This window comes from Nerophis lumbriciformis, linkage group LG26, assembly GCF_033978685.3.
Source record: "Nerophis lumbriciformis linkage group LG26, RoL_Nlum_v2.1, whole genome shotgun sequence".
NCBI classification, from domain to species: domain Eukaryota; kingdom Metazoa; phylum Chordata; class Actinopteri; order Syngnathiformes; family Syngnathidae; genus Nerophis; species Nerophis lumbriciformis.
Window position 1 is genome coordinate 11,015,001 of NC_084573.2, and position 25,123 is coordinate 11,040,123.

Genomic DNA, 25,123 nt, shown 5'->3' on the forward strand with positions numbered 1-25,123 from the left:
AGGCGCCATCATCCTGTCTAAGAATATAGACTACTGTTTAAGTCACATTTGACTAACTACACTAGAGCAAGCCCGGTCACAGGCAATTACAGAGCCTGCTAGTCCGGGTGAGGAGTCAGTTAAGCTAGAACTAGCCAGCGCCAGGCTGGATAATTCCTGTACGCATAGCAATTTTCTTAGAATAACACACAACTCACATAATGTGTTTTCTGTTGTGAATGTGTCTGGGGTAGATATGCATTCTACTGAGGTGGCAAATCATGATGCGTTCAGTCGATCGCAGCATCAAGCAAACAATCTGAAAATTCCCGTCGTATCAATTCCTAGATATGGTCGAAACTATTTAAAGTGCACTACGTATAATAAACGCAACATTATTAATATTTCTACTACGGATAATTTAAACAAAAACTCGTCAAAACAGCCCAATACTTATAATATGGGCTTTTTAAACATAAGATCATTGTCTCCCAAAACGTTATTAGTTAATGAGGTCATTAGAGACAACAATCTTAACGTCATTGGTCTTAGCGAAACCTGGCTCAAACCAGACGAATTTTTTGCGCTAAATGAGGCATCTCCTCCTAACTATACGAATGCGCATATTGCCCGTCCCCTTAAAAGGGGTGGGGGGGTCGCACTAATATACAATGAAAACTTTAACCTTACCCCTAACCTAAATAATAAATACAAATCGTTTGAGGTGCTTACTATGAGGTCTGTCGCACCGCTGCCTCTCGATATGGCTGTTATCTACCGCCCCCCAGGGCCCTACTCGGACTTTATTAATGAATTCTCAGAGTTCGTTGCTGATCTAGTGACGTACGCAGACAATATAATCATAATGGGGGACTTTAATATCCATATGAATACCCCATCGGACCCTCAGTGCGTGGCGCTCCAGACTATAATTGATAGCTGTGGTCTTACACAAATAATAAATGAACCTACGCATCGCAACGGCAATACGATAGATCTAGTGCTGGTCAGGGGTGTCACCACCTCCAAAGTTATGGTACTCCCGTATACTAAAGTAATGTCCGATCATTACCTTATAAAATTCGAAGTTCTGACTCATTGTCAACAAACTAATAATAATAATAACTGCTATAGCAGCCGCAACATTAATGCCGCCACAACGATGACTCTTGCTGACTTACTGCCTTCGGTAATGGCACCATTCCCAAATTATGTCGGCTCTATTGATAACCTCACTAACAACTTTGACAATGCCCTGCGCAAAACCATTGATAGTATAGCACCGCTAAAACAAAAAAGGGCCCCTAAAAGGCGCACCCCATGGTTTACAGAGGAAACCAGAGCTCATAAATTATCATGTAGAAAGTTGGAACGCAAATGGCGCGCGACCAAGCTTGAGGTTTTCCATCAAGCATGGAGTGATAGTTTAATATCGTATAAACGCATGCTTACCTTAGCTAAAGCTAAATATTACTCAAATCTCATCCGCCTCAACAAAAACGACCCTAAATTTTTGTTTAGTACAGTAGCATCGCTAACCCAACAAGGGACTCCTCCCAATAGCTCCACCCACTCGGCAGATGACTTTATGAATTTCTTTAATAAGAAAATTGAACTCATTAGAAAGGAGATTAAAGACAACGCATCCCAGCTACAACTGGGTTCTATGAACACAGATACAACTGTATCTACGACGGATACTGCAATACAAAATAGTCTCTCTCTTTATGATGAAATAACATTAGAGGAACTATTACAGCGTGTAAGTGGGATAAAACAAACAACATGTTTACTTGACCCACTTCCTGGGAAACTTATCAAGGAGCTTTTTGTATTATTAGGTCCATCAGTGCTAAATATTATAAACTTATCACTTTCCTCTGGCACTGTTCCCCTAGCATTCAAGAAAGCGGTTATTCATCCTCTGCTCAAAAGACCTAACCTTGATCCTGACCTCATGGTAAACTACCGACCGGTGTCCCACCTTCCCTTTATTTCGAAAATCCTCGAAAAAATTGTCGCACAGCAGCTAAATGAACACTTAGTGTCTAACAATCTCTGTGAACCTTTTCAATCCGGTTTCAGGGCAAATCACTCTACGGAGACAGCCCTCGCAAAAATGACTAATGATCTACTGCTAACGATGGATTCTGATGCGTCATCTATGTTGCTGCTTCTTGATCTTAGCGCTGCTTTCGATACCGTCGATCATAATATTTTATTAGAGCGTATCAAAACACGTACTGGTATGTCAGACTTAGCTTTGTCGTGGTTTAACTCTTATCTTACTGACAGGATGCAATGCGTCTCCCATAATAATGTGACCTCGGACTATGTTAAGGTAACGTGCGGAGTTCCTCAGGGTTCGGTTCTTGGCCCTGCACTCTTTAGTATTTACATGCTGCCGCTAGGCGACATCATACGCAAATACGGTGTTAGCTTTCATTGTTATGCTGATGACACCCAACTCTACATGCCCCTAAAGCTGACCAACACGCCGGATTGTAGTCAGCTGGAGGCTTGTCTTAATGAAATTAAACAATGGATGTCCGCTAACTTCTTGCAACTCAACGCCAAGAAAACGGAAATGCTGATTATCGGTCCTGCTAAACACCGACATTTATTTAATAATACCACCTTAACATTTGACAACCAAACAATTACACAAGGCGAATCAGTAAAGAATCTGGGTATTATCTTCGACCCAACTCTCTCGTTTGAGTCACACATTAAGAGTGTTACTAAAACGGCCTTCTTTCATCTCCGTAATATCGCTAAAATTCGTTCTATTTTATCCACTAGCGACGCTGAGATCATTATTCATGCGTTCGTTACGTCTCGTCTCGACTATTGTAACGTATTATTTTCGGGGCTCCCTATGTCTAGCATTAAAAAATTACAGTTGGTACAAAATGCGGCTGCTAGACTTTTGACAAGAACAAGAAAGTTTGATCATATTACGCCTATACTGGCTCACCTGCACTGGCTTCCTGTGCACTTAAGATGTGACTTTAAGGTTTTACTACTTACGTATAAAATACTGCACGGTCTAGCTCCGTCCTATCTTGTCGATTGCATTGTACCATATGTCCCGGCAAGAAATCTGCGTTCAAAGAACTCCGGCTTATTAGTGATTCCCAGAGCCCAAAAAAAGTCTGCGGGCTATAGAGCGTTTTCTATTCGGGCTCCAGTACTATGGAATGCCCTCCCGGTAACAATTAGAGATGCTACCTCAGTAGAAGCATTTAAGTCCCATCTTAAAACTCATTTGTATACTCTAGCCTTTAAATAGCCCCCCTGTTAGACCAGTTGATCTGCCGTTTCTTTTCTTTTCTCCTCTGCTCCCCTTTTCCTTGAGGGGCGGGGGTGCACAGGTCCGGTGGCCATGGATGAAGTGCTGGCTGTCCAGAGTCGGGACCCGGGGTGGACCGCTCGCCTGTGCATCGGCAGGGAACATCTCTGCGCTGCTGACCCGTCTCCGCTCGGGATGGTGTCCTGCTGGCCCCACTATGGACTGGACTCTTACTATTATGTTGGATCCACTATGGACTGGACTCTCACAATATTATGTCAGACCCACTCGACATCCATTGCTTTCGGTCTCCCCTAGAGGGGGGGGGGTTACCCACATATGCGGTCCTCTCCAAGGTTTCTCATAGTCATTCACATCGACGTCCCACTGGGGTGAGTTTTTCCTTGCCCGTATGTGGGCTTTGTACCGAGGATGTCGTTGTGGCTTGTGCAGCCCTTTGAGACACTTGTGATTTAGGGCTATATAAATAAAGATTGATTGATTGATTGATGATTGACAAGTAAGTCTCAAGTCTTTGCCCTCAAGTCCGAGTCAAGTCCCGAGTCAAGACAGGCAAGCCCCGAGTCAAGTCCAAAGTCAAGACTGGAAAGTTTCAAGTCAAGTCCTAAGTCCTGCATTTTGAGTTTCGAGTCCTTTCAAGTCCTTTTAACCACAGACTAATATATTAACACAGATTGTGTATGCTTTTCAAACACTGTATTTATTTATTAAAACAAGTGCATTTTAAATTGCAGGAAAGAAAATTGTGCTGACATTGCACTTTATAATAGCACTATTAACCAGTCATTTTAAACATTAACTCATTCCTTTACAGAACAAACACATTGAAAAATAAAGTGCAAATGTACTTATTTGTACAAAAGTGTTAACATTGAAAAAACATGACATATACGTGAACATAACAAAAAAGTTGTACTTTTTATATGTCAGGGCCCTATGCTGCATTGCATTTGCAAAACACCAAATTAGCCAAGAGTCTGTCAGTCATTTGTGCACGATGGGGGCGTAGTATGATGCCACCATTGCTGAAAACTCGCTCCACTGGAGCACTGGAGGCAGGCACTGCCAAGACTCTCATGGCCACTCGGAACAGTGAAGGAAGAGTCTTCATGTTCAATGCCCAGAACAAAAGGGGGGAGAGAGTTTGTTTGGGTTGGTGCACTACTTGTAAGTGTATCTTGTGTTTTTTATGTTGATTTAATAAAAAAAAATAAAAAAAATTCTTGTGCGGCCCGATACCAATCGATCCACGGACCAGTACCGGGCCGCGGCCCGGTGGTTGGGGACCACTGAGGTAAACAACCAACAGTATGTCAGAAAGCTAGCTAAAACGGTACACATATTCATAATATAGTATACATTTTAACTGACCTTTATTTTACTATTTTTGTCTTTTTTTAGGTGGCTAAAATACGCGGTGCTGCTGACCGCCGTCTAATGTTACGTGTGATATATTGACTAACGTAACCCTGCTTAAAAAAATCACTGAACAAAAAGTATGAATAAGGTAGTGAACTGCAACAGATTCCCGTGTTTGCAATAACGTTATAATGTTAGCAGTGAGTTTACAGCCTCACTGATTTAACTACACAGCAAATAAAAGTCACGTTACTTAGCTAATAAACGTTATCTTACATTCAAAACTTACCGTTCTTTGTGCAACTTCAAATGCCGGACGAAGTTGGAAGTTGTTGCCTCTCCATCAGTAATTTTCGAACCGCATGTGTTGCATACTGCAAACCGTTTTGTGTTGACCACCTCGTAATTTTTATACCCAAACAAAATTATTTTAGGTATCATTTTTTGTTCACTGGCGTGTGGTTTGGACATGTCTTCTTCGTTGGTTGTCCTGCAATTTGATTGGATGAATGCTGTGTGATGAAAACAAAGTAGATCTAATTTGATTGGCTGTTGTACTGAGAGCACACCAGCTGACACACGCAACGCTGATAGACAAGTACACAATGAAAAATACGGAGCGCTCCCGAATAACTTTTTCATCTTTGGGTTTTGGGGAAAGTAGCAAGTCATGTCAAGTCATGTCAATTCAAAAGGATCAAGTCCAAGTGAAGTCACAAGTCATTGATGTTAAAGTCTAAGTCGAGTTGCAAGTCTTTTTACATTTTGTCAAGTCGAGTCTAAAGTCATCAAATTCATGACTCGAGTCTGACTCGAGTCCAAGTCATGTGACTCGAGTCCACACCTCTGATATATATACATATATACATACATACATATATATATATATATATATATATATATATATATATATACACACACACATATATATATATATATATACATATATATACACACATATACATACATATATATATATATATATATATATATATATATATATATATATATATATATATATATATATGCATATACATATATACATATATGTACATATATACATATAGATACTCTCCCTCAAAGCCAGATGGAACAATCACAAGGCTTCTTTCAGGAACCAAAGCCTGCGAATTACTACAGAACTCAGCAAGCACATTTGGAACCTCAAAGACAATAATGTTGAATATTCAATAACATGGCAAAATCTTGCATCCAGCACACCTTACAACAGTGGTAATAAAAGATGCAACCTATGCTTAAAAGAGAAACTGTTTATTATATACCGCCCAGACCTGTCATCCCTCAACAAGCGCAGCGAAATTGTATCAGCATGCCGTCACAGACGGAAACACCTCCACGGTAACACATGAGCCAATCACCACGCCCCTACGCCTGCCTGTACCTACCCGTTCTGTGCCCTATATAAACCATGGTATGTGAATGCTTCTATTAAAATCTCCTGATGATTGAGGGAACCCCTCATGAAACAGGCCTGTGAAGATGAAGTAGTCTTGTGTTTTTTTCCCCACACATACATATATTGCGCTCTACCACGGTATCGAGCACACCCCTGCTGAAATCCAAAAAGATTGTTCGCATGTGGCGTTGGCAGAAGAAAGAACTCACGGCGTCTCCAGCATGACTTTGCAGACGCTGGCCATGGTGCTCAGACAGTCGGTGGTGTTTTCCAGCGGAAGAGTCTTGTTCTGCGTCAGACACAAAACATCGCCGTCAGGAAACATCACTTGACAGGAAGTCTGGGCAAGACGAAGGACATTTCTAGGTGCAGTAGCTGGAATACCTCCAAGCAGGGGGCCTGGGGGGTGGGGGTTACCTCAGTCACAAAGTTCGTGGTCGCGTTGCTGAGCGTTTTCAACATGGGTGTCGCCTCGGCGTAAAACAGAGACATTCTGTTGGCCATCTCGTTATTAACTTCATTCTCGATATCCAGCTGCAGAAAGCCAACAAGAAAAACAGCCAGCCTGTCAAACAAGAACTTTATTGTAGAAAATACCTCCACCAGTAAAAACTCCTTTAAAACCCTGATCCAGATCAGCCATCTAATGTTATGGAGAAACAAATATGTTAGTCATCTCTTGTCGAAAACCACAATTGGAGTCTAAGTGTGCTGCATTGGTCTGCTTTTTCATAGCCCTGATAAATTCCTTAAGCTTATGGGAGATGTCTCTTTGAACACCCTAACCCCAACTAGGGTTGTACAGTATACCGGTTCTAATAAAGTACCGTGGTACTTATGAATTAAAACAGTACTATACTACCTCTGAAAAATAGCGATACTTTTTGTCATGTTGTGACATTGTTGGTAATACGAGCAGAGGAGCATTATCAACAACGCACACGTACAGAGTACTTACAAGCAGACATGGTGTAGAGACATAAGACTTCAAAACTAACCATGATATTGAAGCATTAACACTGAAGCCAGTACCTCTACAAGAGGTACTTTAAAACATAGCTAGCTAACGTCCACACAGTATTTTAGCTACTTCAAAATGACTAATCCCCGCCTACATGGCGACAAATAAAGTATGTTTCTTACAAGTATCATCCCTGCAGGACAAGGAATAGCTAAACATGTAGGGCTGAGCGATATGGCCTTTTATTAATATCTCGATATTTTTAGGCCATGTCACGATACACGATATACATCTCCATATTTTGCCTTAGCCTTGAATGAACACTTGATGCATATAATCACAGCAGTATGATGATTCTATGTGTCTACATTAAAACATTCTTCTTCATACTGCATTAATATATGCTCATTTTAAACTTTCATGCAGAGAGGGAAATCACAACTAAGTCAATTTAGCAAAAGTGTATTTATTAAACAGTTATTAAGCAGTGGCACAAACATTCATGTCATTTCAAAACAGAAAGTGCAAGCTATTAGTGCACTTTTGTGCATGATGTCACTAAGATGACATATCAAAACAACACTAAATTAAAGTGCACTTTTTGTACAGAACGCCACTACAATATTTTAAAACAAATAAAGTGCACTTTTGTGCATGATGTCACACAAGATATTTAAAAAAAAACTGTAAAATAAAAATAAGCTGCATAATAGGAAATTAAATAGTGAATGTCCTTCGCTATGTGGTAGGTTCCTGCGGACGTTATCTCCCGTTTTTGACTATTTTTTTCATACGGTGTTGATCTGGAAATGGAAGATGCCAGGCTCAATTGGGTCAGTGCTGGTGGCTTGGGCATTTTGTTGTATGTATGTATGTATGATCATGTAAGTACTTGGTATTGGATCCATACCCAAATTTGTAGTATAATTTCAAACTTATGTAAAGTATCAAACAAGAGAAGAATACGTGAGTATTAGATTTGAACAGAAGTCTACACAGAACATGTTAAAACAGGAAGTAAACAGATATTAACAGTAAATGAACAAGTAGATTAATAATCCATCATAATTTTAACAAAATAATAATATTAAATATGTTACTACATACGTCAGCAGACAAATTAGGAGAGTTTATTTTCTTACTTACGACTAAAAGATACGTTGTCTAGTATGTTCAACATCAATATGGAATGCACTCCCAACAGGTGTAAAAGAAAGGGCATCTCTATCCTCCGTCAAAACCGCACTAAAAGAACACCTCCAGTCAACTTCAACCCTAGACTAACACCATCCCCCCACCACATCCCACCTCCCCGGATTGTAAATAATCAAGTGTATATACTTGTTCTTGTGCTTTCTGAACTCACTATGATGATTAACTTGTGTGATGACAGTATTATGCTGATAGTATATATTTGTACCATGAATTGATTTACGTGGACTCCGACTTAAACAAGTTGAAAAACTTATTCGGGTGTTACCATTTAGTGGTCAATTGTACAGAATATGTACTGTACTTTGCAATCTACTAATAAAGGTTTCAATCAATCATTCAAAAAACATCTTATTTCACATACTTTTATTCCATGGCTTTTAACACTGAGTGATATCCATCCTGCAATGGCGCCCCATAATACACCTGCTGTGAACCTGTTTTTATGATTTTATTTATTCTATTTTATTTATTTATTTTTTATCGTGTTCTGTTTGTGTTGTGTTATGTTTGCTCGGTACTCGTATTATCTTTTAACCTGCCCATTGTACAGCACTTTGGCTACCCCTGTGGTAAATTTTAAATGTGCTTTATAAATAAAGTTGATTTGATTTGATTTGATTTGATTTATTTCATGACAACATTCTTCTTTGATTGCAATAACAAACGTATATTTAATGTATCGTAGGATTTTATGTTCAAATAAAGCCAATAATGACATTTTTGTTGGGGTCCCCTTTATTTTGAAAAGTGTCAAAAAGTACCAAAATATTGGTACAGGTACAAGCTTGACCCCTACCGTCTGTGAGTCTGGGTCAAACATTTGTGCTGTAATGCTGGAAGATGGCTCTTTTAGATTTTTTTACGGTCTTGCTAAAATCACTATTTGAGAAAGAGTGTTTTGCTCATCTTCTCCAATTTCCCAAAGCATATAGAAACATCTCCAAGATGTCTTTGTCTCTCTCACTTCTTCTTCCGCTCCCCCTTTCTTCCTGTAGCAGCGTAACTGCTACTTGAAGCGGGCACGTTTCATCAGTAAGGACCCGGTGGAGCACCTTTATTTTGGAATGTGTCAAAAAGTACCAAAATATTGGTATTGGTACAAGCCTGACCCCTACCGTCTGTAAGTCTGGGTCAAACTTTTTGTGCTGTGATGCTGGAAGATCGCTCATTTAGATTTTTTTTACTGTCTTTCGCTAAAATCACAATTTGAGAAAGAGTGTTTTGCTCATCTTCTCCCATTTCTTAAGGCATATAGAAACATCTCCAAGATGTCTTTGTCTCTCTCACTTCTTCTTCCGCTCCCCCTTTCTTCCTGTAGCAGCGTAACTGCTACTTGAAGCGGGCACGTTTCATCAGTAAGGACCCGGTGAAGCACCTTTATTTTGGAAAGTGTCAAAAAGTACCAAAATATTGGTATTGGTACAAGCCTGACCCCTACCGTCTGTAAGTCTGGGTCAAACTTTTTGTGCTGTGATGCTGGAAGATCGCTCATTTAGATTTTTTACTGTCTTTTGCTATAATCACAATTTGAGAAAGAGTGCTTTGCTCATCTTCTCCCATTTCCCAAAGCATATAGAAACAAGATGTCTTTGTCTCTCTCACTTCTTCTTCCGCTCCCCCTTTCTTCCTGTAGCAGCGTAACTGCTACTTGAAGAGAGCACGTTTCATCAGTAAGGACTCGGTGGCATACTTGCCAACCCTCCCGATTTACCCGGGAGACTCCAGAATTTCAGTGACCCCCCCCGAAAATCTCCCGGGGCAACCATTCTCCCGAATTCTCCCGATTTCCACCCAGACAACAATATTGGAGGCGTGCCTTAAAGGCACTGCCTTTGCGTGCCGGCCCAGTCACATAATACCTACGGCCAACCATACTTGGTCAACAGCCATACAGATCACACTGAGGGTGGCCGTATAAACAACTTCAACACTGTTACAAATATGCGCCACACTGTGAACCCACACCAAACAAGAATGACAAACACATTTCGGGAGAACATCTGCACCGTAACACAACAGAACAAATACCCAGAAACCCTTGCAGCACTAATTCTTCCGGGACGCTACAATATACACCCCCCGCTACCCTCTACCAACCCCCCCCACCCCCATCTCCGGAATTCAGAGGTCTCAAGGTTGGCAAGTATGCCTGGTGGAGCAGAAGTGTATTGTGGACAAAACTTACGTTCATGTCGTTGATCCGGTTTCGACTGATGGTTCTCCTGTAATAACTGAAGTCGTTCTGAATGGCGGGAATCCTCATCTGGGGGCAAACAGGCAGTTAGTCCAAGGGCTCGGTCCACCAAAGGGAGGTCTTGAGGGAGGAGCGCTCGCCACCTTAAGCTCATCGAAGCGTAGCGTGAAGTGGAGGATTTGGGCAAACTGTTTGGCCAGCGCCTGTTCCTTCTCCAAGTGCTGAGTGGGCGTGTGGGGTGGGCATGTCAGGGACTCCAGCAGACTCTGGAGGGCTTCCTCTGCACAGAAGCAATCATTGAAATTGTGTGTGTGTGTGTGTGTGTGTGTGTGGAGGGTGGGGAGCCAAGCCTTATAAATCTTGCGGCACACACCGAGCCTCAGAGAGAAACTGTAGAACTTCTTGAGTTTGATGACAAGCGGGCACACGGAATTCCAGGCCCGCTCCTGGAGCATGAAGTCACCTGGGTTCTGGATTGCCTAAAGAGCAGCACACGCACATCAAACAAGTGAGCCGACTCCCTTCTTAGCATGTTTAGCATCCACATATACGTTGCACTTTCCAGATCTCCACCAAGCTTACGTCTTCATCAGCCCTACTACTGGAGTACCACAGGGCTGTCTCCTAAGCCTCCTCCTGTACCAGGGGTGTCAAACTCCTTTTGGGTTAGGGCCACATGTAACTGTGAATACATCAAATTGCGGACCTTAAGCCGATACCTTTCTCCCTGCGGCTTATAAAACTAGTTATAAAACTAAAAATAGTTTTGAAATGAATGAAATAAGTTTATTTCAGTCATATAATCAACCATCAACCATTTTGTGTGACCAGTTTAACAGTACAGATTATACATATTTAACAATCATACACATTTACACACAAAAAGAAAAGAAAAAGAATGACCGAAAAAGGAATAGGCTGAAGCCAAAGCTTATATTTGCCTATTATATACCTTCACTGAAAATTAGATTGCCTGGAACATCAACGTTAAAAAAAAAAAAAAAAAATCAATGGGATGAAAGTAATTGTTACTATATTTTTAAATTATTTCACCTGTCTAGGTTTTCTTAAACCTTAAGAACTACATGTCTTCAACTCATCACTGAGCTTGTTCCACCATTTAACTCCTAAAACTGAAATACATTTGTATTTAATATTCGATCTTACTTTACCTATTTCAAAAATCATTATCCCCGTAAATTATAGTTTTCTCCTCTTAATAATAACCTAAGAATACAAGCTGGAATGCTGTTGTTCTTCACTCTAAACATAATTTCCATTGTTTTTAAAAACACAACATCTGAACATTTTAACACATTAAAACTTATAAATAATGGATTGGTATGTTCATAGTAGCACGCTTTGTGTATTATTCAATTACCCTTTTTTGAAGTTTAATTATTGGGTCTATGTTTGTTTTATAAACATTTCCCCAAACTTCAACACAATGTTAAATATGGAACAATAAAATAATAATATAACATATACAGACATTTCTTATTCAGCATGGGTCTTACTTTATAAAGAATAGCAATGGATTTGGATATTTTTCCCTTTATTTATTCAATATGCAGTTTCCAACATAATTTATGATCAATTATTATTCCCAATAATTTAGTTTCATATACTCCAATTTCCACTAGATTTAATTTTGCTTCACAATTTGTCCTTGCACCACTAAACACCATAAATTTAGTTTTCTTATCATTTAAAGATAACTTATATCAAACCATTTTTTTTAGCTGAATCAACTCAACCTCTATTATCCTCAACACTTCCTTCAAGTCTTCTCCTGAACAATATACATTAGTATCATCTGCAAACATAATACATTTTAATTTATTAGATACTGAACTAATATAATTTAAATAGAGTATAAATTACTTAGGCCCCAATACCAAGCCACAAATTACTCTTCTTGGCTGTGATTTATATTAATTGTCTTTAAACACGTGCAAAAACACTGAAATGGTGTGTTATTGTTTGCGCTAGGGCGCCATCTTTTGAACGAGTTTGCTTGCTGCAGGTGCCGCTGTGTCCTTCCATTTAGTGCTTTCAACCGGAAGTAGAAGGGCGGTTCAGTATTCTATCTGTCCATAGCGTTTCTACTCGTATGGATTCTTCATTCATCACTCCAAACAACATTTGGAAGTTTTATAATATAACTAAAACAATTCATACTAACTAGGGCTGTGAAACTTTGGGCACCACACGATTGGGTTCTTGGGGGTAAATGATTCAATTCAGAATTGATTCTCGATTCTAAATCAATACTTTTTTTAAAACATTGGGGGCCAGTTCTATGATTAACTACCGTATTTTTCGGACTATAAGTCGCAGTTTTTTTCATAGTTTGGCTGGGGGTGCGACTTATACTCCGGAGCGACTTAGGTGTGAAATTATTAACACATTACCGTAAAATATCAAATAATATTATTTATCTCATTCACGTAAGAGACTAGACGTATAAGATTTCATGGGATTTAGCGATTAGGAGTGACAGTAAACGTATAGCATGTTCTATATGTTATAGTTATTTGAATGACTCTTACCATAATATGTTATATGGTTATTTATGTCTCATATAACGTACACTTATTCAGCCTGTTGTTCACTATTCTTTATTTATTTTAAATTGCCTTTCAAATGTCTATTCTTGGTGTTGGCTTTTATCAAATAAATTTCCCCCAAAAATGCGACTTATACTCCAGTGCGACTTATACATGTTTTTTCCTTATTTATTATGCATTTTCGGCCGGTGGGACTTATACTCCGGAGCGACTTATACTCCGAAAAATACGGTACATTCCTCAATAAAATAGACAAACAGCTCCGATCAATTTCTGTATTACTTAAAAGAAAAGTGGTTTTGTTTAATAACATTTAATAAAGTCAAATACTTACAAGGCAAAAAGAGAAGTATCCAACACTTCTCTTTCCTAAAGTAAATCTGTACAGAAGAAATAGATCATCTGCATCAACTGTGATTTGTCGGAGTGTCAGGATTGATTTTTTTGACACTCTTAATGCTTATTAAACCGTCCCATGTGTGATGTCTGTAGGAGTGTTTTCATGCATATTTGTATGTGCTATCGTAATGTAACGTCTATGTATTATTAACTTATAATGGCATTATTTTTGTATTGTTTCAGTTTCACAAATTCCTCAGAATATTCACCAAAACGTCACCGTGGAGTTATTGAGTCTGTTTAGCTGATTGGAGCGCAAGCTTGCGCAGCTATAAGGTTCATGACGATGACTTCTGTTTTGTTTGATTTAGCCGTTTTACTGCCGTGTTACAGACACCTTTTGGAAACAATTAAGGTATGTAAATAAACATTTACAGAATATTTCTGTGTAAATAACTAATTTCACAACGTATATATCTACGACTTAAAGTCAGGTGCGGCTAATATATGGAAAAAAGTTTTCTAAAATTTAGTGGGTGCGGCTTATATACCGGTGCGTTGTATTGCCCAGAAAATAGGGTACATCCAGCAGGTTGTGTGGCTTCCTTACATCTCTGATTTCCTGTCCGGCTCCCTTGTACGCCTGGAGGCTTGACAGGATGCTTTCAGAGTCCTGGAGAACAGAGTTCACCTGGTTCCATACTTCACACTCTCCTTCTGTGGGCTGTGCATCTAAACAAGGCGTCACAAAGCATACACTCACGTGTGGACAACATGTATTCATTAGGAATGAAGAGAATTAGGGCTGTCAAATTAAATTGTTTCCAAACAATGATCACATGAATCATGTACAATCGCAGATTAATTACACACTTGATTTTAGGCAGCATGGGTTGTTATACGGTGATCTGGCCAATGCGTAGGACAATGTTGGGCTGCAGCTGTCAATTATCTTTGTAATCGAATTATCTATCGATCGCTGTGTTCGATTAATCGAGTAATCGGATGAAACACACTTTCTAGCCATGACCTTCATTACCTTCTTCTACCAATTTTAGTTTACTTTACCTTCAACTTACTTAATTTTTACTTCAATTTACCTTGTAGTTGCCTTCTTCACCTGTTTTTACTTCCCTTCAACTAAAATGTATCATCAATTAACCCTTTTCTACCTTCATTTTACCTTACAGAACTTTACCTCCTACTTTTATTTACTTTTTTTTTACCTTATTTTAACTTTTATTTACCAAATATTACTTTTCATTTACCTTTTTTATTCACTACATTTGACCTTCTATTTACCTTTGTTTACTTCTTTTGACCTATCATTTACCTAATTTTAGCTTTTATTCACCTTCTATTTACCTTTTTCCTCCCTTTTACCATTTATTCATTCTGTTACATTCTAGCTACTATTACCTTCTGTTTACTTTGATTTACCTTCTATTTACCTAATTTGATCTTACATTTACCCTATTTTACCTTCTATTAACATTTGTTTACTTCATTTTACCTATAATTTACCTTCTTTAACTTTATTTACCATCTTAGCTTTTATTCACCTTCTTCGACTATCTGTTTACCTTTTTACTCCCGTTTACCATCTATTTACATTATTTTCCCTTTTATTTAGCTTCTTTTATCTTCCATTTACTTACTTTTACCTTCTACTTAACTTATTTTACTTTCATTTACCTTCTATTTACCCTATTTGAATTTTTTATTTACATTTTTAACTTATTTACCTTTAATTTACATTTTATTCACCTTCTTTACCTTGTATTTACTTGTGTGTACTTCCTTTGAACTATTATATACCTTATTTTAACTTATTTACCTTCTTTTAGCTTTTATTCACATTTTTCTACCTTGTTTATTTACCTTTTTACTCCCTTGTACCACTTCTTTAAATTATTTTACCTTCTATTTAGCTTATTTTACTTTCATTTGCCTTTCTATTTGGCTTATTTTATCTTCTATTTACCTTATTTGACCTTCTTATACCATCATTTTACCGTATTCTAGCTTCTATTTACCTTTTATTTACATTATTTTACCTTTTATTTACCTTCTTTTACCATTTCACCCCCTATATAACTAGTTGTACCTTCTTTTATGCTGTCCGGATTTGATCAGATTTTACACTCAAAGGGTTATTCAAAGTAACAAAATATATATTGAAGTTTTCTTTTTAATCGATTACTCGTTGCAGTGCAAAAGTGGGTAAACTTTGAGGCAAATTTACCTTCAAAATACACCGCGACGTGACTTTAGATAACCTGTTAAATATATAACTGACAAGCATTCAAGTAAAACATAACAATTTTTTTCATGTGTGACATTCTGACAAACTGCTTTTGTGTCAAATTTATTTTTTTAAAGTTACTTCAAATTATGCAAGCAAGATCTTAACCGTGATTCAAAGTGTGATCAATCTGATTGTTTAATTCTAAAGTGAATGCAGTCTTAACTTTGTTTAGCACTAGCATATTGTGGGGGAAAGGAAACGTGCTGAATGTTTTTGTTCATGGCCGACACATGGCTGCAAAAACAATCAGCATAGATGGAAATGTTCTGGATTTATTCAAATATTAACACTGAATTGGTCATCTCACTCTTGATTTATACCTGCATTCAATAATTATAAATAACATACTTACAGTTTATTACTTTGTCAAATGATATGAAAGCATGTGTTAAAGATCAAGGCTTAGGTCAGGCTGATTACAAAAAATAAACAATCAAATGTACTGCAAAAGAGGTTTTTTATAAAAACTAACGAAAAATCAATTTTACACAGTGCAAAACAAAATCTAATTAAATTAGTAATAATAATAATAGACATGATTCTTTATTAAACATCATCATAGAGAATCAAAAACTGAAATAAATGTACATATTTATTAAAAATTATTACATTTTCTATAATTTACAAACTATGTTGTGCTAAAATACATTTAAACTAAATTAATAATAAACAATAATGATAAATGTTTCTCAAATAAAACATTTCAGTGTAAATAAAAATACAGCTTCACTAATTTAGTAATTTTTTTTTGCGCTTAAGACACTTCTCTATGACTTCTTGTGTTTGTTTGATATTGTCATTACAGCCACAAGTGGTGGAAAAGTGTATTGCAACCGAGTTCGAAAAAATGTTGCATATTGCAGCAGAAGACAAACGTTTTCTGACATCCTTCAGGCTCATGTTTAAGGTTTTGTCAAAAGTCTGCAGACTGAGTCGATAAGCTCCAAACTTAAAATGTAGAGCAGTGATTCTAAAAGTGTAGTGCGTACGCGGGCTTCACTTTCGCCAAAGAAACTAAATATTTAAACAGTGTGACTGTTCAAACTGTGGCCAAAATTATTGAATATGCTTGGGGGAAAAAAAACCTCTGCCTTGTTTTTAATGAGTACTTAGGCCTACTACGCTACTGTTTTTCAATGTTGGTCATTTTGGTGGTACTTGGGGCGCCAAGTCATGTATACAGTAGATCCCTGTATATTCATCATTTAGTATTTGCTTTCATTAGTTTTTTTGGTCAATTTTTGTTTTCAGGGAAAACCTTTTCTTTGTGCTTTTTCACTTTGAAAATGGGCCAGTTTCTTTTTTGTTTTAAAGAAAACCTATGTTGGTAATAATTGAGAAACACATGGAACTAGATCATGTGTGAATGCTGTATTTGGGCTGTGCCTGAGTGGAACTGAAATGCTGGAATCGCGAGTGGATGTTGGAACATTTAGAATAGGAAACGAATTGTGGGATATGAAGAGGCTTTCATATTGCTCATTTGCTTTCGATGGGGGAAAATTCCTGGCAATCCCGGGTAATCAGGGAATTTTCCAAACCGGAAAACACGGTGTGGGAAGAGTGAAGTGTGTGGATGGTGGCAAAAATTGTGGGATATGGAGAACTTTGAAACTTTGTTCCTGGAAATGTGGGAATCTCGGGGAAATTGGGAATTTAAAAAAATATAGATATTACCACAAGTTGACGTAGCAACACTTCGTAATTGAGAATTTATATTTCGGAATTCCTGGAATTTTGGGAAAACCGAGAATTTGTAACAAAAAAAAAACTAAGTGGAATGTTTTGACGGGATGAGAATCAGCACCTCCAAGTCCGAGTCCATGGTTCTCGCCCGGAAAAGGGTGGAGTGCCATCTCCGGGTTGGGGAGGAGATCTTGCCCCAAGTGGAGGAGTTCAAGTACCTTGGACTATTGTTCACGAGTGAGGGAAGAGTGGATCGTGAGATCGACAGGCGGATCGGTGCGGCGTCTTCAGTAATGCGGACGCTGTATCGATCCGTTGTGGTGAAGAAGAAGCTGAGCCGGAGGCAAAGCTCTCAATTTACCGGTCGATCTACGTTCCCATCCTCACCTATGGTCATGAGCTTTGGGTTATGACCGAAAGGACAAGATCACGGGTACAAGCGGCCGAAATGAGTTTCCTCCGCCGGGTGGCGGGGCTCTCCCTTAGAGATAGGGTGAGAAGCTCTGTCATCCGGGGGGAGCTCAAAGTAAAGCCGCTGCTCCTCCACATCGAGAGGAGCCAGATGTGGTGGTTCGGGCATCTGGTCAGGATGCCACCCGAACGCCTCCCTAGGGAGGTGTTTAGGGCACGTCATTTCAGCCGCTTGTACCCGTGATCTTGTCCTTTCGGTCATAACCCAAAGCTCATGACCATGACTCATAACCCGGAATTATCAAGAATTTTCCTAATTGTTAATAGGCAATATACAAACCTCTCCATATCCCACATTTCTCAACCGATTGGAACCATTCCACAGTCTACACACTGCACTCATCCCGGACATTCAAGCCAGCATGTTTCCCGGTTACGAAATTTCCCCGATAATCCGGAATTACCAAGAATTTTCCCAATTGTTAATTAATAGGCAATATACAAACTTCTCCATATCCCAAATTTCTCAATTGATTCGAAACCATTCCACCATCTACACACTCCACTCACCCTTGGCATTCAAGCCAGCATGTTTCCCGGTTACCAAAATTCCCTGATAAACCAGAATTAGCAATACTTTTCCCAATTGTTAATGAATAGGCAATATACAAAACTCTCCGTATCCCACATTTCTCAACCGATTCGAACCGTTCCACCATCTACACTCACACCGGACATTCAAGCCAGCATGTTTCCCAGTTACGAAAATTCCCTGATAACCCCGAATTAGCAAGACTTTTCTCAATTGTTAATGAATAGCCAATATACAAACTCTCCATATCCCACATTTCACAACCGATTCGAACCGTTCCACCATCTACACACTACACTCACACCGGACATTCAAGCCAGCATGTTTCCCGGTTACGAAATTTCCCCGATAATCCGGAATTACCAAGAATTTTCCCAATTGTTAATTAATAGGCAATATACAAACTTCTCCATATCCCACATTTCTCAACCGATTTGAACCATTCCACCATCTACACACTCCACTCATCCCAGACGTTCAAGCCAGCAGGTTTCCCAGTTCCGAAAATTCCCTGATAACCCGGAATTACCAAGAATTTCCCCAATTGTTAATGAATAGGCAATATACAAAACTCTCCATATTAGAGATGCGCAGTTTGCAGACACAACCGCGGAGTCCGCGGATTATCCGCGGGTCGGGCGGTTGAAATAAAAAAAAATTAGATTTTATCCGCGGGTCGGGTCGGGCGGTTGAAATAAAAAAAAATTAGATTTTAAATAGATTCAGGCGGGTGGCAGTTAAACCAATTCGGAAATATATATACATAGTTAAATGTTGTTACCCACATACGAAAAACGAGCAGGCACCTGCTGCATATGCCACAACAGAAGAAGAAAAAAAAAAGAGATGGACACTTTTACGGAGCGGAGAAGGGACGCCTCGCCGGGGTCCGGGACCGAGGCCCCTTCCCCCGATAGGGCCCCACCGGGAGCCGTAGCTGAGGTGATCCGCGAGAAGGGCCCGACGCACGTCCAGGGTCACCACCGCGCCCACCGCACCGACACCCCGCCTCGTCCGCCTTTGCCGCGGCCGGCGTCACGCGCAGCAGGTAAGCAGCTTACCTGCCCGCCACCCCCGTGGCCGGGGGCTCGTAACAGGGGTCACTCCGCGCGCTCCGCCCGCGCAGTTTACCTGCCCGCCACCCCCGTTGCCGGGGGCGCGTAACAGGGGTCACTCCGCGCGCAGTGCGCTCACGAAAGGGGTGGGGCTCACCCTGTTGAGCCGAGTGGGCCACTTTTGGTAAGCAGAACTGGCGCTACGGGATGAACCGAACGCCGGGTTAAGGCGCCCCATGCCGACGCTCATCAGACCCCAGAAAAGGTGTTGGTTAATATAGACAGCAGGACGGTGGCCATGGAAGTCGGAACCCGCTAAGGAGTGTGTAACAACCCACCTGCCGAATCAACTAGCCCTGAAAATGGATGGCGCTGGAGCGTCGGGCCCATACCCGGCTGTCGCCGGCAGCGAGAGCCGCGAGGGCCAGGCCGCGACGAGTAGGATGGCCGCCGCGGTGCGCGCTGAAGCCTCGGGCGCGAGCCCGGGTGGAGCCGCCGCGGGTGCGAGGGACATCGCACCTCCACGCGCTTGGAGGTGCGCTCAGCGCGGCTCCCAGATGATTGCGCACTGGTGTGCGTCTGGGCCGTGACAGCGTGGCACGCGAATGTCTCTGCTGCATTGGATCAGTCTCCTTTCTTTAACAGGCAAAAGCTTTATAACCTCACTAATGCCTTGCATCGTCTATATTAGATATATAACAACGGGCGGGTGCGGGCGGATGCGGTTTTGATTAAATGTTAGATCGGGTGGATGGCGGATGGTTGACGACTTTTGTGATGCGGTTGCGGATGAAATAATTGCCTATCCGCGCATCTCTACCCCATATCCTACATTTCTCAACCGATTCGAACGGTTCCATTCTACACACTTCAATCACACCGGACATTCAAGACAGCATGTTTTCCGGTTACGAAATGTATCTGATAATCCGGAATTACCAAGAATTTTCCCAATTGTTAATGAATAGGCAATATACAAACCTTTCCATAGCCCTGATTCGAACTGTTCCACCGTCTACACACTCCACTCAATGGACATTCAAGCATTTCAGTTCTGCTCGCGCACAATCGGCATTCACACGCAATTCCTACCGGAACTGCACATTCTAGTTATGGATGTGACCATTATTCACATGTATTTATTATTAGCTGGTGGTCTAGCCTGTAAACAGCAGGGATCTACAGTACTGCTCAAGTGAAGGACATTTTGTGCATACATAATCGAGTAAAAGGAGAAAGCAGAGGTCAAGGATCAGCTCCAATTTGAGCCAATGAGTACATCAATCATTAAGTACAAATGTTGCTTTAAAGACGTCACTAAACAAAAGAGAGACGTCGGCCAATGGGAAGCTCAAGACGCTGACCCTGGACCTCTCAGCGGGGGTGAAAGAGGGAAGCAGAAAGGAACGCTATGCTCACTTTCAAAGTCAAGGAAAAAGTTTGGCCCCTGTTGGAGCTCTGCGCAAGTGAGAACTTTTAACAGATTCCCCATTTGGCGTCTGCAAAAGAGAGAGAAAATGGGAGGAGACACAAGGAGGAAGAGAAGGGAAGAAAAGTTAGAGTGATGTTAAAAGGTTTCAAAGAAAGAAAACATGCCAAGTGAAAGAGTCGCCCATCATGACCGGACCAAAGAAGGCAGGAAGATTTGAGACGAGAGACAAACTGCACCCCCACACAGAGAAAACTTCTTACTCGCATTGTTTTCTTTTCTGCCAGACTTACTTTCAAAGTCCAGGAAAAAGTGTGGACAGTTCTCTATATCCCTTGTAAGGACTTTTAGCAGGTTACCCATTCCGGCAAACCTGATGGTCAAAAGGTTGGTGAGAACAGACATGCAAGTGCACAGTACCGTACATGGAAGACAAAACAGGCACTACAGACGGACGAAAACTTCAGATTTTCAGTACGAAAATGTCTCAGACGAAAAATGAGAATGTTTGCATAGAGATGGCTTAAAAATGTAAAAATTTTTTAAATACAATCTAAATTTAAAACAATTTTTGAAAATGATGAATCGATTAAAAATCGGGATGATTAAAGATCACGATTTGAATGTGAATAGATTTTTTTGTGTACCCCTAATTATTTGGTATATTAATTATGACACGTTTTCACAGCAGGTTATAAAAGCTCCTTCTGGTTGCATAGAAATTGCCTAAAAAGACAGGATTTTTGAAAATTACGACTCAATTTAGAATCAGGATGAATAACAAATGTGATTTGGATGTGAAATTATTTTTTTGTGAATGCCTTATTTGCTTTTAAATGAGATAATATATGAGATGACGTTCTAGCCAGTCACGTGATCCGTGACGTAGAGGAGGAACCACAGATCCCTTCCCCATCAACAACAATGCTAATCAAGCAGACTTTGTGAAAGCCAACAACGATTACTTTGGGAACAACTATGATACAAGACCTTATATTGTTAAGCCCAAACACAAAAAGGATGAGCAATAAGTTTTAGAAGCCGAGTGCTAAATTAATGTAGCTTTATTGTGACACTATAGCATTAGCAGCATTGCTAGGTGCTAAACATACACACTAACCATATTAAACTATAAAAAAACAAACACTTACTGTAATATTTCCACTCTCGCTGGGATGCCGACCAACGGGACGCTCACATAATTCCGTTTGGATCAGACCTGGTCAAATTAAGGCACGGGGGCCACATGCGGCCCGTTGAGCTTTTCAATCTGGCCCGCCGGACATTCCCAAATATTTTTTTTACATCTTTAAGATGGAAAGTGTAGCTGCCATTATGATGTGCAGTCCATCCATCCATCCATCCATCTTCTTCCGCTTATCCGAGGTCGGGTCGCGGGGGCAGCAGCCTAAGCAGGGAAGCCCAGACTTTCCTCTCCGCAGCCACTTCGTCCAGCTCCTCCCGGGGGATCCCGAGGCGTTCCCAGGCCAGCCGGGAGACATAGTCTTCCCAACGTGTCCTGGGTCTTCCCCGTGGCCTCCTACCGGTTGGACGTGCCCTAAACACCTCCCGAGGGAGGCGTTCGGGTGGCATCCTGACCAGATGCCCGAACCACCTCATCTGGCTCCTCTCGATGTGGAGGAGCAGCGGCTTTACTTTGAGCTCCCCCTGGATGGCAGAGCTTCTCACTTTATCTCTAAGGGAGAGCCCCGCCACCCGGCGGAGGAAACTCATTTCGGCCGCTTGTACCCGTGATCTTGTCCTTTCGGTCATAACCCAAAGCTCATGACCATAGGTAAGGATGGGAACGTAGATCGACCGGTAAATTGAGAGCTTTGCCTTCCGGCTCAGCTCCTTCTTCACCACAACGGATCGATACAGCGTCCGCATTACTGAAGATGCCGCACCGATCCGCCTGTCGATCTCACGATCCACTCTTCCCTCACTCATGAACAAGACTCCGAGGTACTTGAACTCCTCCACTTGGGGCAGGGTCTCCTCCCCAACCCGGAGATGGCACTCCACCCTTTTCCGGGCGAGAACCATGGACTCGGACTTGGAGGTGCTGATTCTCATCCCAGTCGCTTCACACTCTGCTGCGAACCGATCCAGTGAGAGCTGAAGATCCTGGCCAGATGAAGCCATCGGGACCACATCATCTGCAAAAAGCAGAGACCTAATCCTGCAGCCACCAAACCGGATCCCCTCAACGCCTTGACTGCGCCTAGAAATTCTGTCCATAAAAGTTATGAACAGAATCGGTGACAAAGGGCAGCCATGGCGGAGTCCAACCCTCACTGGAAACATGTCCGACTTACTGCCGGCAATGCGGACCAAGCTCTGACACTGATCGTACAGGGAGCGGACTGCCACAATCAGACAGTCCGATACCCCATACTCTCTGAGCACTCCCCACAGGACCTCCCGAGGGACACGGTCAAATGCCTTCTCCAAGTCCACAAAGCACATGTAGACTGGTTGGGCAAACTCCCATGCACCCTCAAGGACCCTGCCGAGAGTATAGAGCTGGTCCACAGTTCCACGACCAGGACGAAAACCACACTGTTCCTCCTGAATCCGAGGTTCGACTATCCGGCGTAGCCTCCTCTCCAGTACACCTGAATAGACCTTACCGGGAAGGCTGAGGAGTGTGATCCCACGATAGTTGGAACACACCCCCCTTCTTAAAGAGAGGAACCACCACCCCGGTCTGCCAATCCAGAGGTACCGCCCCCGATGTGCAGTCATGTTTTCTAATGACCGGAAGTCTTCAACTATACAAAGTATTTCAATGGTTGGAATATGCGCTTATGGATGATATACTAGTTACTATGGTCATCTAATTAGTTACTATGGTCATCTAATTAGTTACTATGGTCATCTAATTAGTTACTATGGTCATCTGCGTCACAGCAGCTCAGACGAGGCACCAAGCAGTGTGGGCGGGAAGCGTTTCCACAGACGCGGAAGGAGATTTTCACAACAAAGTTCTAAAGTATATATATATATATATATATATATATATATATATATATATATATAGAATAGTATAGAATAAAAAGTACTTTATTGACCTCTGGGGGAAATTCAGCAAATATCATTATAGAATGTGAGATCAAGTCAGACTCCTGGAACAGTGTCTGAAGATGTTCATCAGAACTTCATGTAACTTCAAATATATTTGAATAGAACCCACAATACGACTAAACCACAACAAGAACCCTATTGAATGTCTTTATTCGCTGCAGTTATACTTCACCGGCGAGGCCTTCTCTGCTGGCCTAACATAAATCCTGATCATAAGCGGCTGCTAGACCACTGACAAGGACAAGAAAGTTTGACCACAGTACGCCTATACTGTATATACCTTCACAGGAGAATTTTTACTTTTTAAGGTCAAGGCAAGTGTTGCCTTAAAGGAGGGCTCATATTTTAGGGCAGTGTTTTTCAACCTTTTTTGAGCCAAGGCACATTTTTTGCGTTGAAAAAATGCAGAGGCACACCACCAGCAGAAATCATTAAAAAATGTAAGTCAGCAGCCGATATTGACAGTAAAATGTCGTTCTGGCAAGTGTTGGATATGACTTCTAAAGCCTGAAATCAGGTCTGTGAAATGTAGTCGATGCAAAGAACCACCATTACATGTTATGTAGACCAGTGTTTTTCAACCTTTTTTGAGCCAAGGCACATTTTTTGCGTTGAAAAAATGCGGAGGCACACCACCAGCAGAAATCATTAAAAAACAAAACTCAGTTGACAGTAAAAAGTCGTTGTCGCAATTGTTGGATATGACTTTAAATCATAACCAACCATGCATCACTATAGCTCTTGTCTCAAAGTAGGTCTACTGTCAGCACCTGTCACATCGCACCCTGACTTATTTGGACTTTTTTGCTGTTTTCCTGTGTGTAATGTTTTACTTCTTGTCATGCGCTCCTATTTTGGTGGCTTTTTCTCTTATTTTTGATATTTTCCTGTAGCAGTTTCATGTCTTCCTTTGAGCGATATTTCCCGCATCTACTTTGTTTTAGCAATCAAGAATGTTTGAGTTGTTTTTATCCTTCTTTGTGGGGGCATTGTTGATTATTATGTCATGTACATTGTCTTTGCTCCACAGTCAGTCTTTGCTGTGGTCCAGCATCCTGTTTTTGTTTACTTTGTAGCCAGTTCAGTTTTAGTTTCGTTCTGCATAGCCTTCCCTAAACTTCAATGCCTTTTCTTAGGGGCACTCACCTTTTTTTAATGTTTTGTTTAAGCATTAGATACCTTTTTACCTTCACACTGCCCCCCGCTGT

At 40.8% G+C, this 25,123-nt stretch overlaps 1 protein-coding gene across 6 annotated transcripts in view; it reads right to left on the reverse strand.

Moving 5' to 3' along the window:
- The window catches only part of fam49a (family with sequence similarity 49 member A), a 73,246-nt gene that overhangs the window by 6,870 nt on the left and 41,253 nt on the right, over nt 1-25,123 (reverse strand). For 3 of the 6 annotated variants that reach the window (XM_072916253.1, XM_061987394.2, XM_061987392.2), the window contains exons 3-9: nt 21,122-21,201; nt 13,958-14,079; nt 10,812-10,917; nt 10,582-10,718; nt 10,430-10,507; nt 6,486-6,602; nt 6,278-6,357 (exon numbers count right to left, since the gene is read on the reverse strand). In XM_072916253.1, the coding sequence (XP_072772354.1) occupies nt 6,278-6,357; nt 6,486-6,602; nt 10,430-10,507; nt 10,582-10,718; nt 10,812-10,917; nt 13,958-14,079; nt 21,122-21,201 (720 nt within the window). Of the gene's footprint in view, nt 1-6,277; nt 6,358-6,485; nt 6,603-10,429; nt 10,508-10,581; nt 10,719-10,811; nt 10,918-11,020; nt 11,371-13,957; nt 14,080-20,818; nt 20,899-21,121; nt 21,202-25,123 lie in introns of those variants that run through there. The other 3 variants (XM_061987393.2, XM_061987396.2, XM_061987395.2) reach the window with 3 other exon arrangements.